This window comes from Eretmochelys imbricata, chromosome 3 (assembly GCF_965152235.1).
Source record: "Eretmochelys imbricata isolate rEreImb1 chromosome 3, rEreImb1.hap1, whole genome shotgun sequence".
Lineage (NCBI taxonomy): Eukaryota > Metazoa > Chordata > Testudines > Cheloniidae > Eretmochelys > Eretmochelys imbricata.
Genome location: NC_135574.1, coordinates 47,558,697 through 47,576,946, shown reverse-complemented (window position 1 = coordinate 47,576,946; position 18,250 = coordinate 47,558,697). Strand labels below are relative to the sequence as shown.

General features: G+C 42.0%; 1 protein-coding gene across 1 annotated transcript in view; it reads left to right on the top strand.

The window, feature by feature from the left end:
- The window catches only part of LOC144262006 (uncharacterized), a 139,624-nt gene that overhangs the window by 32,477 nt on the left and 88,897 nt on the right, over nt 1–18,250 (top strand). The window contains exons 10-11 of the mRNA XM_077811593.1: nt 13,385–13,438; nt 13,617–13,670. Of these exons, the coding sequence (XP_077667719.1) occupies nt 13,385–13,438; nt 13,617–13,670 (108 nt within the window). The remainder of the gene's footprint in view (nt 1–13,384; nt 13,439–13,616; nt 13,671–18,250) is intronic.

Here is an 18,250-nt window from a genome sequence, read left to right as displayed (position 1 = left end):
AGTATATTCCCACGCACTGCAGTTTGTTTTTTAATTTACTATTGTTTGTTTATGAATGTATGGTTTATGAAAACAGCATGTGAATGACAGATGTTCCTATAATGAAAATGTCAAATTTGGTGATGGTCAGTTTGGTTTTTAGTTTTAGAATTGTTTTTAAATTGTATTAAAAATCCCCAAATAGTAAAGTACCCTTAGGTTCCATAAAAGTGGAAGTGGAAGCTTCTGAGAAGTTGACACCCAACATCTTAATGCTCAGTAAATGCGTGGTGTTTACAGTTCATAGGTTTCATTTTGTGTTCCTGAGCCACTGGTGTGTGTGCCTCAGGTGTATTGGGAGGATAAAGGTGAAAGATTCAGAGACTTCGACCACCCAAATTCCTGGCCTAAGAGTGTAGACCCCAATGTGACTTCTTAGAGTTTGTTGTAAAAAATTCAAAAGACCGTGGAGGGCATTAAAAATAGTTTAATTTTGAAAAGAGAATAATTTATCTGGCAGCTACTACGACCTGAAAAAATAATTCTAGTGAAAGAAATGGAAGAAATCTGTGATATACATGTGTACACCTATATTAGGGGTTGTTAATCTTTAATAATGTTTACCCTTTTGTTTTTACTGGGGAGGAGTAAATGATCAGCTCTAAATGGATCCTTGGACATTAGGAAAGACTTGTTGATGCACATCATTAGCAACATGCATATCTTAATATGAATAATGATCAAACTGGAAGTGCAAACACTCAAACAGGACATGGAAGATGATGGTGAAGGGCAGAGGTTATCTGGAATAAGCCTTCAGTTTTCAGTATAAATGGGTTGTCCTTTGGAAACTAATATTGTAGGATGAAAACTGATGAAGAATACAAGCTAAGAATAAGGCTATACTGCAATGTATTGAGTTTGCAGAAAATGTCTAGTGGGGGTACCACAGATCCAGTCTTATTTAAAATCTTCCTTGTTGATGTGGTAGAGGAGGAAATATCATGTTCACACATTTTCAGGTGGTACAAATTTGAAGGAGTTGCAAATGTCATTAAGGATGAAGATAAAAAGGGGACTTTAGAAAGATGGGCAAAAAAGGGATGGGGGAAGTTGGCTGCAGAGAAGGCTAATACAGTTTAAGCAGTGGCACCATGCCATGGAGATAATGTTCTACAGTTTTGGTGAGACTGCAGCAGGAATATCGTGTTAAATTTCCACTGTATTACCAGAAATGGACAAACTGGAGAGAAGTAAGAGATGAGCAGCGAAGAACTAGACTGAGGCTTTCAGCTCAGCTCTGTATATGAGTCACTATGTAGCTGTGCCACCCCAGGAGAAGAACCATGAAGAACCTGTGATTCAGAGTCACAACTCCTCTCCAAATTCCCTCTTGTCCTGGGAAACTGAGGGGCAAGTATTGCAAAAAATCCTTTACAAGTGAGAGCCCTAGTTGTGTTTAAGGGTGATACAGTTGGGTCCTTAAGATTCAAATCATTTACCATAAATGACTGGGAAAAGGGGGTGAAAAGTGAGGTAGCAAAGTTTGCAGCTGGTACAAAATTACTCAAGATTGTTAAGTCCAAAGCTGACTGAGAAGAGTTACACAGGGATTTCACAAAACTGAATGACGGTGTGACAAAATGGGAGATGAAATTCAATGCTGATAAATGTAAAGTAATGCACATTGGAAAACATAATCCCAACTATACATACAAAATGATGAGGTATAAATTAGCTGTTACCGCTCAAGAAAGAGATCTTGGCATCTTTGTGGATAGTTCTCTGAAAATATTTGCTTAACGTGCAGCAGCAGTCAAAAAAGCTAACAATGTTAGGAACCATTAGGAAAGGGATAGATAATAAGTCAGAAAATATCATAATGCTACTATATAAATCCATGATATGACCACACCTTGAATACTGTGTGCTGTTCTGGTTCTCCCATCTCAAAAATTATATATAAGAATTGAAAAAAGTGAAGGGAAAGTCAACACAAATGATTAGGGGTATGGAACAGCTTCCATATGAGGAGAAATTAAAAAGTCTGGGACTGTCCAGCTTAGAAAAGAGATGACTAAGGGAGGGATATGATAGAAGCCTATAAAATCATGACTGGTATGGAGAAAGTGAATAGGGAAGTGTCATTTACTCTTTCACATAACACAAGAACTATGAGTCACCCAATGAAATTAATAGGCAGCAGATTTAAAACACACATAAGGAAGTACTTCTTCACACACAGTCAGCCCATGGAACTCATTGCCAGGGGATGTTGTGAAGGCAAAAAATTAAACTGGAGTAAAAAAAATTAGGTAAATTCATGGAGGATAGGTCCATTAATGGCGATAAGCTAAGATAGCACATGTGGAGGCATCCGTGACTGGGGCTCTCTAAACCTTCAACTGTTGAAAGCTGGGACTGGAAAACAGGGGATGGATCACTTGAAATTGCCCTGTTGTATTCATTGTTTCTGAAGCATCTGGCACTGGCTGCTGTCAGAGACAGGATATTGGGCTAGATGGACCATTGGGCTGATCTAGTATGGCCGTTCTTATGGTGTTATGTACCAGGTAACTAGAGATGGGCTGAAACCAAAATTCTGATAAGAATAACTCAGATTTTGGCAAAGTCTGTATTTGGGTCCAAACTTTGCAGTTCTTATTTTTTTCATGTGTATTTTGATCAATTTGCTTTAAAAAAGTTCTGCAAATTCTTCAAAACATTTCCACAGATTTCGGTATATCTCCTACAAGTTTCCTGGGCTCTCATTAAGTGATGTGGCCTTGGACTTTATTACTTTTCATAAAACATTTAAAGTTCTGTGTTTAGTAAGAGCTTTAAATACTGATAGTAGTACAGTTAGTTTCTGTGTGTTGAAAGAATGAGATTAATACTTGTTCAGAACTGTAAAGCTTATTAATTTTGCAATTTACATAGAGAAAGCTCTATGCTGCACTTTATAAAATGTCCACTGATCTGAAGTCCAGGACTTGGTATATTAAGTCCTGGAGCAATGTTAAAATAGCACTGATGACCCAAGGGACCACTGACAAAATTTCAGTATCTTCAAAAGCTGAGATTCTTATCTTTCATATGTTCTGTAATTCTAAATATGTTTTATGTTGGATATCTCTTCCTGATTCTCAGAATTCTGGCAGTGCCTTTGGGGGGAGGGATAGCTCAGTGGTTTGAGCATTGGCCTGCTAAACCCAGGGTTATGAGCTCAATCCTTGAGGAGGCCATTTAGGGATCTGGGCCAAAACATTGGGGATTGGTCCTGCTTTGAGCAGGGGGTTGGACTAGATGATCTCCTGAGGTCACTTCCAACCCCTATATTCTATGATTGTATGAATTACCACCAGATTGCAATGGCTATTATTCTGAAAGCTGTTAGAGCTAGAGTTAATACTTACACTCTTTGAAAGGTGAGAATCCTAGCTTTTGAATCGTCTAAAGCAGAGGTGGGCAAACTACGGCCTGGGGGCCACATCCGGCTCTCCAGACATTTTAATCTGGCCCTCGAGCTCCTGCCAGGAAGTAGGGTCTGGGGCTTGCCCTGCTCCGGTGCTCCAGCCAGGGAATGGGGTTGGGGTCTTGCCCCATTCCGCACGACTCCCGGAAGTAGCAGCATGTCCCCAATCCAGCTCCTACATGTAGCGACAGCCAGGGAGCTCCGCATGCTGCCCCTACCCCAAGCACCACCCCTGCAGCTCCCATTGGCCAGGAACTGCAGCCAATGGGAGCTGCAGGGGCAGTGCCTGGCTGTGCCTCCTCATAGGAGCCGGAGAGGGGACATGCCGCTCTTTCTGGGAGCTGCTTGAGGTAAGTGCTGCCCAGAGGCTGCTCCCCTGACCCCCTCCCATGCCCCAACTCCCTGCCCCAGCCCGGATCCCCCTCCCGCCCTCCAAACCCCTCGGTCCCAGCCCAGAGCACCCTCCTGCACCCCCAGCTTGTCATCCTCAGAGCCCGCTGCCTCATCTTAGTAATAGCCCATGGAGGCATTGTGACTTAGACACCTTCCTGAGGCAAAATTTCCTCATGGTTTCTCCCTTGTTTGAGGGGGGTAGTAATTTGCTGCTGTCCTATACAAGCTGCAAATTTTCACATCTGAGGGCTGGCCAGTGGGCTAAGTCAAGGCTCTGCCCATTCCTCAGTCACTCAGGAATTAGGTATAATTCCACTCTTTTCCTTGAATGTGCATTTTCTCTGCAAAATCATTAGCAATCTGTACCATTATTCTGGCCACAACCATCCTTATGTGCACAATCCTGTGTATTTAGTTCCTTCTAAGAGTAGGAATAATCTGTGCAGAAAGATGTTCATAGAAATTCTTGACAAATATATGCGCCATAGCTACTTAGGAGACCTAGTGATGGCCAGATGAATTCTAGACAACATTCTGGCACTCTTTTTTGCTTTTAGCTGCTGACCACAGGTTTTCTAACATGTCTCTGTCCAATGTCAACCAGAATTTGACTCTCTGTATTTTATTTATTCTTTTTATTGTAGTTTCAGATTTTCAGAAAACAGATATTTCTACAGTGGTATACGTTTCCTGACTGTTTCTTATTGAAGAAACAAGGATTACTGGTGTAGGCTCTGTTAAGATGTACTCAAAGCAATTTTGGGAAACAACTGTTGTCATTTTTGCATACCCTTTCATGTTTCTTGGTTTGTTTCAATGCGATTCATCTTCCCAGGAGCATCATAACTTGTAATATAACAAATTATGGAGAAAAATAACTTGATTCTATAGTCTTTCTGTAACCTTGGAATTCGGCAGTCATGATTTTTTTCCTACTAGTGAGTCATGATTTACAAAGATGGACATTCTGTGAACATGGGAAAGATTAACAAAACTATCTCAAAACATTAGAGGAGAATTGTGAACCTCTGATAATGCAGAAAGTGAGAGATTACAAATTGCAGCAATTTGTTGAATTGAAATTCATATTAATTGAAGTAATTTTGATCAAATGCTTCAGCTTTCTGAACTGACTTATTTTGTGAATATTCAGCTGTCGCTATTTGCACTTGTTCTTTGTAAGAACAAATCGCAGACCTATTAGGTCATCTCCAACCCTAGCCAGTGCATTATTGTTTCTTACAGTAGATTCTTGAGTGCTTTCCAGTCTAGTATTTTAGACTTGAATGAGGGGATTTTTACCCATCCATGTAGGAGACCTTTGTTCAGTTTAATAGACCTCTGTATCTGTCTATATTCGGTTTTTCAGTAGTGTCCCTTGCCATAGTATCAAGGACCTTAGTGTCAGGAAATGTGTCTTCTTGTTCTGGATACCTTTTCCTTTGCTCATTTTAATCTTGTTATTCCTGATTATATCCCCTTGAGACCCCCTAAGTCTTTTTGGCTCTTACCCCATAATATGCTTGCAGATGGTTATCATGTTAGTTGTTTAATCAAATTATGTGTGTATGAAAAACCTGAAGTTATGATGTAGTTTTTATAATCTTTCCTGGGAAGCGAGTACTTCCAGCCCCCAGATCAGTTTTGATGCTCATCTCTACACTCCCTCCAGTTTGCGTCTCTGAACTGTATGGTGGGGCAACAAATGTTGCTTGTTTCTTTGTTTACACATAGTACGTAAGGAATGTATTTAATTTCAAATAATTACAGTGAATTGTCTGTGGTATAAAGATCATGCATGAGCAGTTCATTGCAGCTGTTCAATATTCACAATTTAACTGTTATTTAGTATTGGTTGGATATAGAAATCATAGTGTATGTGTATATCTTCTAAGTAGATGTGTGTATCCCTTAGAATTAGGTTTCTTGTGTTAGACAAATTCAAAATTTTCTTTTCATGAATATTCTCAAACATTATTCTAAAATTAGATGTTTCCCTGAATATTTCTATAGTAAACTTGTTTCCTAGAATATTAATGGAAAACGAATGTAAGTGGGATTCAAACATGGTCAAAGTACATTTGTTAAATGTGAAAAAACAGTCGCTGAAATTCTCCGTTTTGTTTGTTTTTGTTGTAATCACCAGCTCTACTTAATGTACCCATTCCTATAGCTTAAAGTTAGTTGAAGTAACTAAAATGAGCATGGCTGGGCCCAATTATACAGTCTTCACTCACATCAGTAGTCCTATTGACTTCAAAAGCACAGAAATGAGAACCTGTAGTACCATAATAAAAAGAAAAATATTTCTCCTCACTCAATTTCTTGACCTAAACTATCACAATAGAAATAGCTTCCGTAAATGAGTCCAAAAATTTATTTTAATCTAAATAGTACTTTTAATGGGCTCTTATCCAGCTGAGAAAGCAGCCTGGAGTAGCTGGCCCACAGAATATTCAAGGGCCCCCCGACTATGCAGTCCCAAAGGCTGCTCTCTGTTCCAAGGGATTCTTTATATTTGTCAGGGAAGAACTCAAAATATTACCATGATAAAACAGCATCTCCTGCTCTTACGCAAGGGATACTTAAGGGCAATAAAGAAGATAGGTTATTGACCTGCTTGTTGAAAAGAATGCACGAAAACACTAATTCATAACATTTGAACTCTGAACAGATGGTTGACAAATCTGGGCTATTCTCCAGTCCCCTATTTAGCTTCATTCATGGAAATTTAAAAGCTTTTATTGTCTTCTTACAGTGTTCAGTAAGTGATGAAGAGCTTTAAAACTGGCAAGGTTGAGTTTACTGAGATATCTAGCTGCAAACTCAGTATTCAGATTACTGTTCTTGACATTCTTAAAGCTATCAAAAGTCTCACCTAATAAAGTACCTTTTGAAGGTTCTCTTCTTGAGCTGCAGGATTTTGTTGCATGCTTACTATCCAAATGTCGCTAATATTTGTGATTATTTAATACTTACACAATGAACTTTGTATAGTAGCCAGATACATCAACAGCATTTTAAAAAGAAAAAATGTTAATAGTAACCAGTGAGAGTTAGGTGCCTCAGTATCTTTGAGGATCTAGGCATTACTTTCTTATGTACTTGGGACCCCTCTTGCCACACACCTGTGAGCATGTGGTGGGCTTGAATTTATACTTTGAGCTCCATCCAGCTTCTACAGCTGCTGTCCTATGAAAGCTCCACAATCCTTAATGGCTATGCAGCTGCAAATGCTGCCCTTGATTCCAAGAAATAATTACTTGGTAGTGCTATACGGCCTCATGCGACCTACCTCTTCCCACAGGAAATATAGTTGCTAAAATATCCCTAAGTGTCAAGCACCATCCCCAATGTTCTGAAATTTCCTTCATATTAGGAAATTCATACTATAAATTAGGCTTCTTAAACACAACATATTTACTTTGAAGGCAGAGAGGGGCCACTTCAAACCTGGATAGTTCATTGCCATTCTAGATTATTATTTTAAATAGCATACACATTCATTTCTGGATTCTTTTAATGAACATGGCCTTGTTTCTAGAAACTTCCTGATCTGTATAGCTTAGACTTTCATAAAAGTAACACACAATTCCCCTCTTGCTTATGTGGCATATGTCCTTAGCTGTCACAAATGACTGCACCATAACTAAAGGTGGGGCCGAATTTGTATGGGCTTACCCAAAGAAGGACAGCTCTGCTTTGTGGTGGTGGGGGGAGGGGGAGAGGAGAGGGAGAGAGGAAGAAGGTCAGAAACTGCTGCAAAAGGTGCTCGGTGGTCAACTTTGCAGCAATGACTCATCCCACCCCTCCCTCAGGAATGTGCATAAAGGAATGTGGGGCAAGTCTCTATGCATAGTTATTCCTTTCTGTGTATTCTCTAGTGTAGTGGTTACCAGAGTGATTGGTGGTCTGCAGAGCACTTGGTGGTGGTCTGTGGATGATGTTGAGTCTGCTCCTTGTTTCCACCTCTTTCAGTAATGTTCAGGATCTTCACTACAGTAGCAAACCTGGAGGCCTGTAAAAGTAGCTGGAAATTAGGAGCCAACTCAGACCATGTCTACACTAGCACTTATATCACCTGAACGTCTGTCTTGCAGGGGAGTGAAAAAACACCCCTCTGAGTGATGTAAGTTTTGCCGGCATAAGTGCTTGTGTGCACAGCGCTATGTTGGCAGCAGACTCTCTCCAATTGACATAGCTACCGCCGCTCTTTGAGCTGGTTTTATTATGTCGATCGAGAGCTCTCTCATCAACATACTGCAACTACACAAGCGCTCTTACAGCAGCACAGCTGTATCTGTACAGTAGAGACATGGCACTAGATAGTACTCAGACCTATTGCTATACAATGAGAGAAGAGGAAACAGGAAGTTCTTTTGCCATTTTGGGTCACCAGTGGAAGAAGAATGTGCAAGGGAGAAATGAGCAAGGCAGTTGATCAAGTAGGTCAAGGGGAGAAGACCAGGTAGCTGGGCAACATGTCAAAAAGGGCAAGGAAAAAGGAAAACAAGAAGTAGATGATATAGAGAAGGAGCAGGCAACAGGGAGGGAAGCAGAAGGGAGATAAGGTAACAGAGGAACATGTACAGAGGTTTGGGGAAGAGAGAACATAACCAATAGGAGGCAGAGATTAAAAGAACAGCAATTTTTTTCAAATAAATGGTCAAAACAGCTATCACATTCAACAAAATACATCAAATGCTTTCCTAATATTTTTTGCTGAAGCAATTTCTTTCGTCACCATGGGAATTCTGTGAGTGAGATGGGAGGTCATCCTTATGATTGTGAGTGTGGATGTAAATGGGAGGTCTTGTATTCCACAAGACAGTCTCTCCATTAAGATGTGGTCTACCTTATGAAAAAGTTTGAGCTCCTCTCTTGCAATGTTTTGTCTGGTCTTGTTTTCTTCAGCTCCTAATTATTGTATTGCTCTTCTCAGAGCCTACTGACTGTCAGCAGCAGCATTTTTTGAGTAATAAGGTCCCAAGCATTGATGCTGTATTCCCAACACACTCATCAGAGCCTTACATTTTTTTACTTCCCTTTCCTCTGATGTTATGTCCCTGTGTGTGCCGTGTAAACCTGCATTGTCCTTTTGCTGCCCTATTGCATTGCAAATTTGTCCTTATTCCAGATGTACACCAGTGCAGCAGAGTAGTGATTTTGTGTGTGTGTGTGTGAGAGAGAATAACTTGTTCATACTGGATAAGTGTGTGTGTGTAAAAGTAAGTAAGCAATGGATTATGGGAAAACCAAGTCTTACAGGTGGGTTTTGCATTTAATTCTGAATGTGGCAAGTTTAGTGATCATTTTTAGCTCCTCTGGAAGTGAGTCCCATAGCCCAGGCCCAGCTCTTGTGGAAGTTCTCTCCTGTGTTCATGAGGTGTGTAGCAAAGCGAAGACTCACTGGTGTGGCACCTCCTGCTGGTCATCTGGGAATTAGCTCTTTTCCAGCTCAGAATGCCCTCTGCTGGCCAGTGACTCACCTGCCGCCCGCCTCCTGTCCCTCCCGGACCCTGGTGCCACTTACTTTGGGGTTCTGCCCCAGCAGTACCCCCGCTCTGGGTCTCCCCTCCCAGGGAACCCACAACCCTCTCATCCACCTTGCTTCAGTGGTTGCTGCCAGTCGTCATCCAGCCCCTGCTCACTGCGGCAAACTGCAGTCTGTCATGGCCACTCATCATTGGCAAGGAGGTTGGACCAGCTGCCTCTGCCTATCTCTGGGCTGCACCTCCCAGCTCCAGTACCTGCATAGGCCTTTACCAAGGCCTCAGCTTGGGGAGTTGCCAGGCTGGAGCTCCTCAGCTCCTCTGGCCTTTCCCCAGCCCTGAACACTCCAGATACCCTTTTCTCCCAGACAGCTAGGTCCTTCTCTCTCCACAGCTAGAGAGAGACTGACCCAGCTCCTCCCTGAGTCCTTACAACAGAGCTAGGTGTGGCCTGATTGAGCATGGCCCTAGCTGTGGCTGCTTCCCCAATCAGCCTAGCCTTTCACAGGAGCGGGGTTACTGCCCTGCTAAAGGTGCCCCCTGTATTTGACACTTTTGTGCTTCGAGTGGAATGTCATTGTCACGATAGGCCGTGGTCATAGAGGGAGAAGCGATCTCTCAAGTAGCTAGGTACACTCTCATTGAGGGCTTTGAATATCAGGAAATAGACATTGATTTGAACTCTATATTCAACTGGGAACCAGTGCAGAGGTTGGAGTTTGAGGAGTTATGCTGATGGCCACCTGTGTAGAAACTAAAAGGGTTGCTGCATTTATTGCCCATCTTGGTCAGTTATGAGTAGGGCCCTACCAAATTCATAGCTGTGAAAAATGTGTCATGGACCATGAAATCTGCTCTTCTGTGTGCTTTTACTCTATACTATACAGATTTCACAGGGGAGACCATCGTTTCTTAATCTGGGTGTCCTGACCCAAAAGGTGGTTGTGGGGTGATTGCAAGGTTATTTTACGGGGAGTCACGCTATTGCCACCCTTCTTCTGCACTGCTTTCAGAGCTGGGAGGCCGGAGGGCGGCGGCTATTGGCCAGGTGCCCAGCTCTGAAGGCAGCGTCCTGCCAGCAGCAGCGCAGAAGTAAGGATGGCAATACCATATCATGTCATCCTTACTTCTCCGCTGCTGCCTTCAGGGTTGGGCAGTCGGAGAGTGGTAGCTGCTGACCAAAGGCCCAGCAGCAGCACAGAAGTAAGGCTGGCAATACCATCCCATCCCATCCTTACTTCTGCATTGCTACTAGCAGTGACTCTGCCTTCAGAGCTGGGGTCCTGGCCAGCAGCCACCACTCTCTGGCTGCCCAGCTCTGAAGGCAGCGTCGTTGACAGCAGCAGTGAAGAAGTAAGTGTAGCTGTAATGCAACCCCCCCCCCCCCGCCAATAAGCTTGCAACCCCCCGTTACCCCACCATGTTTCATTTACACCAACTAGATTATGATCACTTCTCATTTCTGTTTCTTCTTGCTTTTTTAATCCATTCTCTGTGTGTTGATCTCTTCCTCTGTGTGTAGGTTATGCGGCTTGAGGGTAGTCAAATTTTTCAATAAAGTACTCCCTTCCTGCAGGATAATTTAACTAACATGCTATTACAAAAAGAGTGCCGGTGTATTAAAGCTGATCCTGGTAATTCCAGTTTCCAATGTGTCTGTAGTCTATCAAACCAACTTTAGGTTAGTTCTGCTCTGGAGGTTAATTCTTGTCCTCTTAGCTTTGTGTGGACCTCCTTTTGAGTTTTTTACTTTCCATTAGGTCAACCTTTTTCAGAGCCATTTGTTCTGTTTGCAGTGAGATCATGTTACAAGGTCTATCTCTGAGCTAAATTTGCTATTTCAGAAGGCCAAGATGGTGTGAGGACTCCTCTTCTATCTTCCATTCATAGAGGAAATTACTCTTCTCTCCCTATGATCCTTCCCAATAAGAAAAAGGAGGATAGGAAATTGCATTTCTTAGATCTGAAGAGTGCACTAAAGGTTTATTTATATACGACTATTTCTTATAGGAAGTCAGACAAGCTTTTTGTTTTTCTTGGATAAGAAATAAAGAGACAGTTTTTAAGGCATCCTTGGCTAGTTGCATTGTTTTATCTACGTTTGAGGCTTATAGGCAAGCTGGGAATGCTCCTCCATCTTCAGTTAAAGCTTACTCTGCTAGAACTATCTCTGGGCACTAAAAGGGAAAGACTTGCTATAGGATAGATGTGTGACGGGGGCCTAGAGTTCTGTTCCTTGCTCTGTTAAACATTACCAGTTTGGACTTTAGGGCATCTGTTCAAATTTCTTTCTGGAAAAGGGTACAGCAAGCATTGTCTCAGCCAGTAATTTTGGCTTTGTTTATTAGTTACATGACTTGTACAGAACACAAATAAGACTTATAAAATGGTTCTGTTAGTTCTTCTTTATCAGTACCGAGATTTGGTATTAGAACTTTGTTTTAGTGAATTTGGGATTCTGTCTTCTCAGCATTTTTAGTTTCTCAAAATTGGAGGATCGATTGTTATGGGATTCATCCCATTTAAATTAAACAAAAGAATATGGGACCTTGGATTCAGTTTTGGCTGCTTCAACTGATGATTGAAGGGGTTAAACCCCGTAGCCCCAGAATTTTACAGTAGAAGTAGTCATTTTACAGTTCTTTTTCTTCCTATTCTGTCAGAGGACAACTCCTCCTTCTATATTAGGCCATATCTACACTAGTGATCTTAAAGTGGCACAACTGTACCGGTGTAGCTGTGCTGCTGTCAGATTGCTTGTATAGATGCTATATGACGACGGGAGAGAACTCTCCCGTCAACCTAATTAAACCACCTCCAATGCGCAGCAGTAGCACTGTCCACATCGGCGCTTCTGTCAGTGTAACTTATGTCGCTCAGAGGGGTGGTTTTTTCACATAAGTTATACTGACAAAAGTGCTGGTGTAGTCATGGCCTTATTTTGTATGGTGGAAGCATATGTTACTTCATCTGAGTCAAATGAAAGCTCTCCTTCTCCTCCTTCCCTGCTTATGTTTAACAGCTGCCTGTAAAACCCTGCCACTTTTAAATAGGAGGTCACCTCTCATTGCACAGCTTTGTGCATTTAAACTCACTTCTGTACACCAAGGCCTGGTCCAGCGACTGTAGTAGTTACTCTTAAGTGCTTCTTAGGTGGAGCAGGTAACCCTTCCTGTGTGTGTGTGTGTGCGGGGAGGAGGGCATGGATTTAAATGCTGGCCAAGCCACTCTTGCAATTCAGGGGGCAACTCCCTTTTCCGTTAAGCCAGACAAAGGGCCACATCGCTTAATATGCCATGAGAGCATTGTTTCAGTAATCTCTTCTTGCTCCAGTGCCAGTTGCTAGTGAAGGATGTTGGAGATTACCATCACTGAAACGGTCTTAAATTCTCATTCCTGTTCCTAATCCCCCTTGCCTCATATCACTTGTTCCCTGAAACAGTGCCTGCCCCTGCTCTTAAAGGGCCAGCATTCCCTGTCACTTATTTTTAAGTTTATAGTTGACAGCTTAACAGAATTTTCAAACTGTACGTGCTCAGTGCAGCATTATTATTATTAACTGTTATTTTTAAAGCAGTTATTTTAAACCTAGCAAAGCAAAGTCTCTTCAGTAAGGCTTATTTTCTATAACCAAATTTGAGTTTCAAAGTTCAGCCAGTTTTTTATTAGCTTCATATAAAAGACCGGTATGTGTGTGTTTTTTTTTTTTTTTGTCTTTTTACAATGTAAAAATTAAAATGTTTGATACATTCCCCTCCTTTCTCTTGTTTGTCAAGAATTCTAAAGCAACTGATGGGTTTTGCTTACTCATGAGAAAAATTAACCTTTAGTGAAGGGCTGAAATCTGCCATTCCATCCAGAAGTGAAAGTTCCACAAACCTGAAATATGAGTCTCAAACATTAGCTTCTAATGGAAACTGTTGTTGTTCTGCAGCCTTAACCTTAGACCGTGTAACCAACTCAATAGATGTAACTAAGATATTTTAAATAATTGTTTGCAAACTTCTGTATATAGTTAGCTATAATGTCTTGGTTTTTTTCTTAGGGATATCAAGGAATAGCAGGAACTCCAGGTGCTCCAGGATCCCCAGGGATTCAAGTAAGCTCCTTTTGTCTTTTCTACAAAGTGGAAATCTAAGCCAAATCCTGTAAGTACTCATACTATTTCCATTTATTTCATTGAGAGTCCAGAGTGTGGAGCACTTGCAGGATCTGGTCCTTATCTGTAAAAGAAATGAGTAAAAGAACTTAAATGTGTTTATTTTTTTCTCTCTTAGGGGCCCCGTGGCTTACAGGGTATCAAGGGAGAGGCAGGGAGAGATGGTACAAAGGTAAAAAGTTACTTTAATATTTACAATCCTTGCTTAGTACAAGTAAGGGCCTTGGTATTTCCATGTGAAACTAGTTTAAAAGTTGTTTACTACCAAGACAATAAAGCCAGAACTGGAATTCTATGCTTAGGATATTATTTCCATTCTTAATAAGATGTATTATCTTTAAAATATTGGTGTGTCTGTGTGTGTATGTATATGTGTATATATATATATATAATATATATATATATATATATATATATATAAGTTAAGACCTTTAATGTGACTGCTAATTTCATTTTTAAAAGGTGTAGCAGATGGAAAGTGATATTGACAACCTGCTATTCAGGCATATATCTATGATTAATGAAATTGCTCTTTTCCATCTCTTTTCTTTCTTCAGGCCCAAAGATAGCCCTAATTCAACAAAGCAGGTTGTTCAATCTTAAGGCCCCTGTTCAGCAAAGCACTTAATCATATGCTTTAACTTAAATATGTGCTTTGCTTCATTGGGGCTCTCATGTTAAACAAAACTGTTCAGTTGGTAATGGGCAATATTCAGTAATGATTGTATTCCTTTTTTTTTCCCCATTTTTCCCATTTCAGAGAGTTAGACATTAAAGATGAAAAAGTGTATTCCCCTCCCACTGGAGGATTGTCTTAAAATATATTTTCTCATGCTTTGTCCAGCCTAGCTTGAAATGTGCCAAGATGTGGGGCTTCCACCACTTTTCTCAGAAAATTTTTTGACTGTAGAGTAGTTCTCACCATTAGGAATGTTTTCCTGATATTTGGCCTAAATTTTTATTTCTTAATTTCATCCCATTACTTCTAGGCGTTTCCACATTGGCTAATTTAAAGCTAGGCATTTCCGTTGCTGACTGTTTTAGTTAATCCATAATTAAATGAACATAAATTATGGCTACATTCACTTTTAATCAAGGGCAATGGAAGTCTTAAGATTTTTTTACAAGAGCTGCAGATACTTTACTCTTAAATATGTACAGTTAGGATTTAAAACTGCCTGTTTTAAACACTTAATTACACGTAGGAAGACATGCCTGATAGTATGATCTTATAAATTGTTATTACTAGGGTCAGCATCCTGTCATATGTGAATGTGTGGGTGGACCTGTGCACCAGTGTAGAGGCCCCCTGGACTCTGCACAGGCCCAAGTTACTGCCTGAATGAACCTTAACATTTAAGTCAACTTCTTCATGAAAAAGGTCCCTTTCCTTGTGTTTTTCTGTATTTTATTGCTTTTAAGAAAGTATTTGTCCATTCTTTTTTGATTGTGGATCAGTGTGGATCCCATTGTAATTGCTCCTGCACATGAAACTGGATTATTTTCACTAGCAGTGTCCATCAGGGCTCTGCATGCAACCTGTGCCATTTGGTGCACCCACATGAGAGCATAAAGGGTGGGATGACCATGATCCTTCCCCGGTTCCATCTTACTCCCCGTAAGTAAGCAAGAAGGAACCTGGCAGTGTCCCTATCCGCTGAAAACTCTAGCATGAGCGATCTTTTTCTAAACTTCTGAAACATTTCAGAACAGCCTTCTCTCCTTCACTTACAATTTCTTGGACTGAATAATCCTCTTCTGGATGGCAATTTTAAACAGATATGCCTTGGCCATAAAGACCTCTTTATACAATGACTTCAAGATGGTAGGCTCAGAACCTGTGGACTTCAAGTCTTGCTAATTGGATGGACTAACTTTTCTTAAAGACTAGCATAGCAAGTGTCTCTTCTGGGCAAATCCCACATCCCAAGCAGATGCCTTTTTGTTCTTCACTCAAACCAGAAAGTCACAATATGCCAGACTCAGGTTGCATCTCTTAGAACAATCTATGAGAGTGGCATTGGACTCCGAAGATCTGGGCTCAAAAACTCCATACTAGTCAAACCATCCAATGCTCCATAGAGAAGTCAGGATGATTACTAAGGCTTCAGTAAAGAAATCAGATCTAAGTAAGGAGCTGGTACTGACAGCAAGATCAAATCTGGGTATCACGACCATCAGTATTGAAGGTGATGCTACAGATTTCGAAGAAGGCCGTAGAAAGAGGCTGCTCAGAACACTGGGGCAAGAGCTTGAGGAAGAGCTCTGTCTTTTCTCTTAAATAGAAACAGGGAGGCATTGGAAGATTAATCCTCCAAAGCTTGTCTGGCACTGAAGCAAAGCAAAATGGAGCAGACTGTGATACAGCAGACTCCATCAGTACTAGACCCATGGCACTACTTATGGAGGAGCTAGATCTCTCATCACTGTTGCGAAGACATCTGTTCTTGCCAGCATCAAATAAGGCCTGTCCCCCATATAGTCCATGAGCGGTACTGCCTGAAGATCATAGATAGCTGGATTATCAGTCTAAAGAGAGACCAAGCTACAGTAGAAGACCTTAACCTCCTTAGCTCGAGCCACGCACTCCACTGTGACCGCACGGCAGCAAATTTGATGGCTCAGCTGAGAGCCGCACAAAGACCAGTCAATTGAGTGCTTCTTTTGGTAGCTGCCTCGCCTTGTTACACTGGACGTGGCTGGATGTCACCAGTGACAAGTCTGGTAAACAAGAAAATGAGGTGTTTGTATACCAAACCGCAGAACTTGTTTAACAGTGTTTAATGTTTGACAGTGACTAGGTTACATTAACACCTGTGGCCTATATATTCCATCTAAATTAATATAACAGAACTATTTGCCAGAGCTGAGAATGCCAAATGCAGAATCTTTTGTTCCAGAGGCAGCATGGGTCTAGGATCTCTGCTGGATACTTTTTTTTTTCTCTGCTGGTCTTGAGGTTTCCTCTTCACCTTCCCACCAATCCCCTTGATCCCCAGAGACAAAGCTAGTGTTATTATCATAGTCCCATACTGGCTGAGACAGTTTTGGCCATCAGACTGACTCTGAATGGGAGGTTGACTGGACATTTCCTTTCCTTCTTGACCAGACATGCTGTCTCAGGACCACAGTCACATTGAAAAATGTTATTAAAGCTAATGTTAAAAAAAATTATATAATACATAGGTTGGGAAAAGAGTGTCTGTATGTCTGGGTATAGTGTTTAGATTATCCACAAATACAAAGTTACAGTAGTTTTTAAAAAGTCATATGATACATAGAGTATATAATCAGCAATAACCCAAATTTAGGTTAATAGATTTAACAATACAGTTTAGATATTAGAATCCGAATACTCGGTGTGGCGAGGCGAAGACTCACCGGCGCGGAGCCTCCTGTGGTTGTCTGGGCATTAGCTCTTTCCAGCTCCGGAGTGCCCTCTGCTGCTGGCCCTGTATCCCTCCCGGACCCCGGTGCCCTTTACTTGGGGTTCTGCCGCGGCAATACCCCCACACTCTGGTCTCCCCTCCGAGGGGAACCCCCAACCCTCTAAACCCACCTTGCCTCAGTGGCTCCTGCCAGTCATCGTCTAACCCCTGCTCATTGGGGCAGACTGCAGTGTAATGGCCACTCATCATTGGCAAGGGGTTAGGACCAGCTGCCTCTGCCTATTCCCAGGCTGCCCCTCTGCCTTTCTGGGCCTTTACCAAGGCCTGCAGCCTGGGGGTTTACCAGGCTGGAGCTCTCCAGCTCCCTTTGCCCTTCGCCAGCACAGCACAGCTCTGCTCTGCTCTGCTCTAGGTACCCTGCTCCCAAGCAGCTAGCCCTTCCCACTCCAGAGCTAGAGTGAGACTCCTCCAGCTTCTGGCCCACAGCCCTCTCATAAGGGCCAGCTGGGCCCTGATTGAGCTGGCCACATCTGTTCTAACTCACAGCTTCCCCCAGCTGTTCTCACTCCTCTTCCCCCAGCTGCAGCCCTCTCCAGGGCTGCTTTAACCCCTTGAGGGCTGGAGCGGGGTGACCACCCCTCTTCACTCTGGTACATCACTCATGAAAAGTTGTACAGAGATTTGGTTGTGGAAAGCAAAGTATATCAATGAGTGGAATTTTTCCCTTAGTAATTGAGGATTAGGTAGGTTGTCCATTTAGAAACTACAATCCATGAGGAAAGTATTTATTACTTTCCTGACTGCGCTTCTCATCGGCAGTCCAGCTCATCGCTCCTGGTATTGCCGATGTCCAGTGACGTGTTCTAGGTAGATGTCCCTCGACTACCTGATAGTGTCTGACACCATGAGTTGCCGCATCAGCCAAGCGTAGCGGTGACTGATTCCGCATTCTCTCAGCACTCGTTCATTACTGTGGTCCCATGTGCCTAAGGCTCCGATGATCGGTGCGTGTATCTGGACCTGGTAACCCTTAGCTCTCAAGGTTTCAACCAGAGGGGCATATTTCTCTACCTTTTGAGCTCTTGTATCTCATGGAGCTTTTTTTCAGAATGTTCATTGTATCACCTTGCTGTCAAGATGATCTTCTTTGTTGTCATCACATTGGCAGAGTCAGCAACATCCAAGCACTCATGGTGTTACCCCCTCAAAATGGATTTTTGGGCATCCTAAAATAATCTGTGTATTGCCCCCTTAAGTTGTCCTTCCTGAGATATAAGTTTCTGGGATTGTTAAGCAAAAATATTAGAGGACATGGGTACAACGTTCCGATAATTGTCACAGGCACTATTCTTTTCCAAATCAA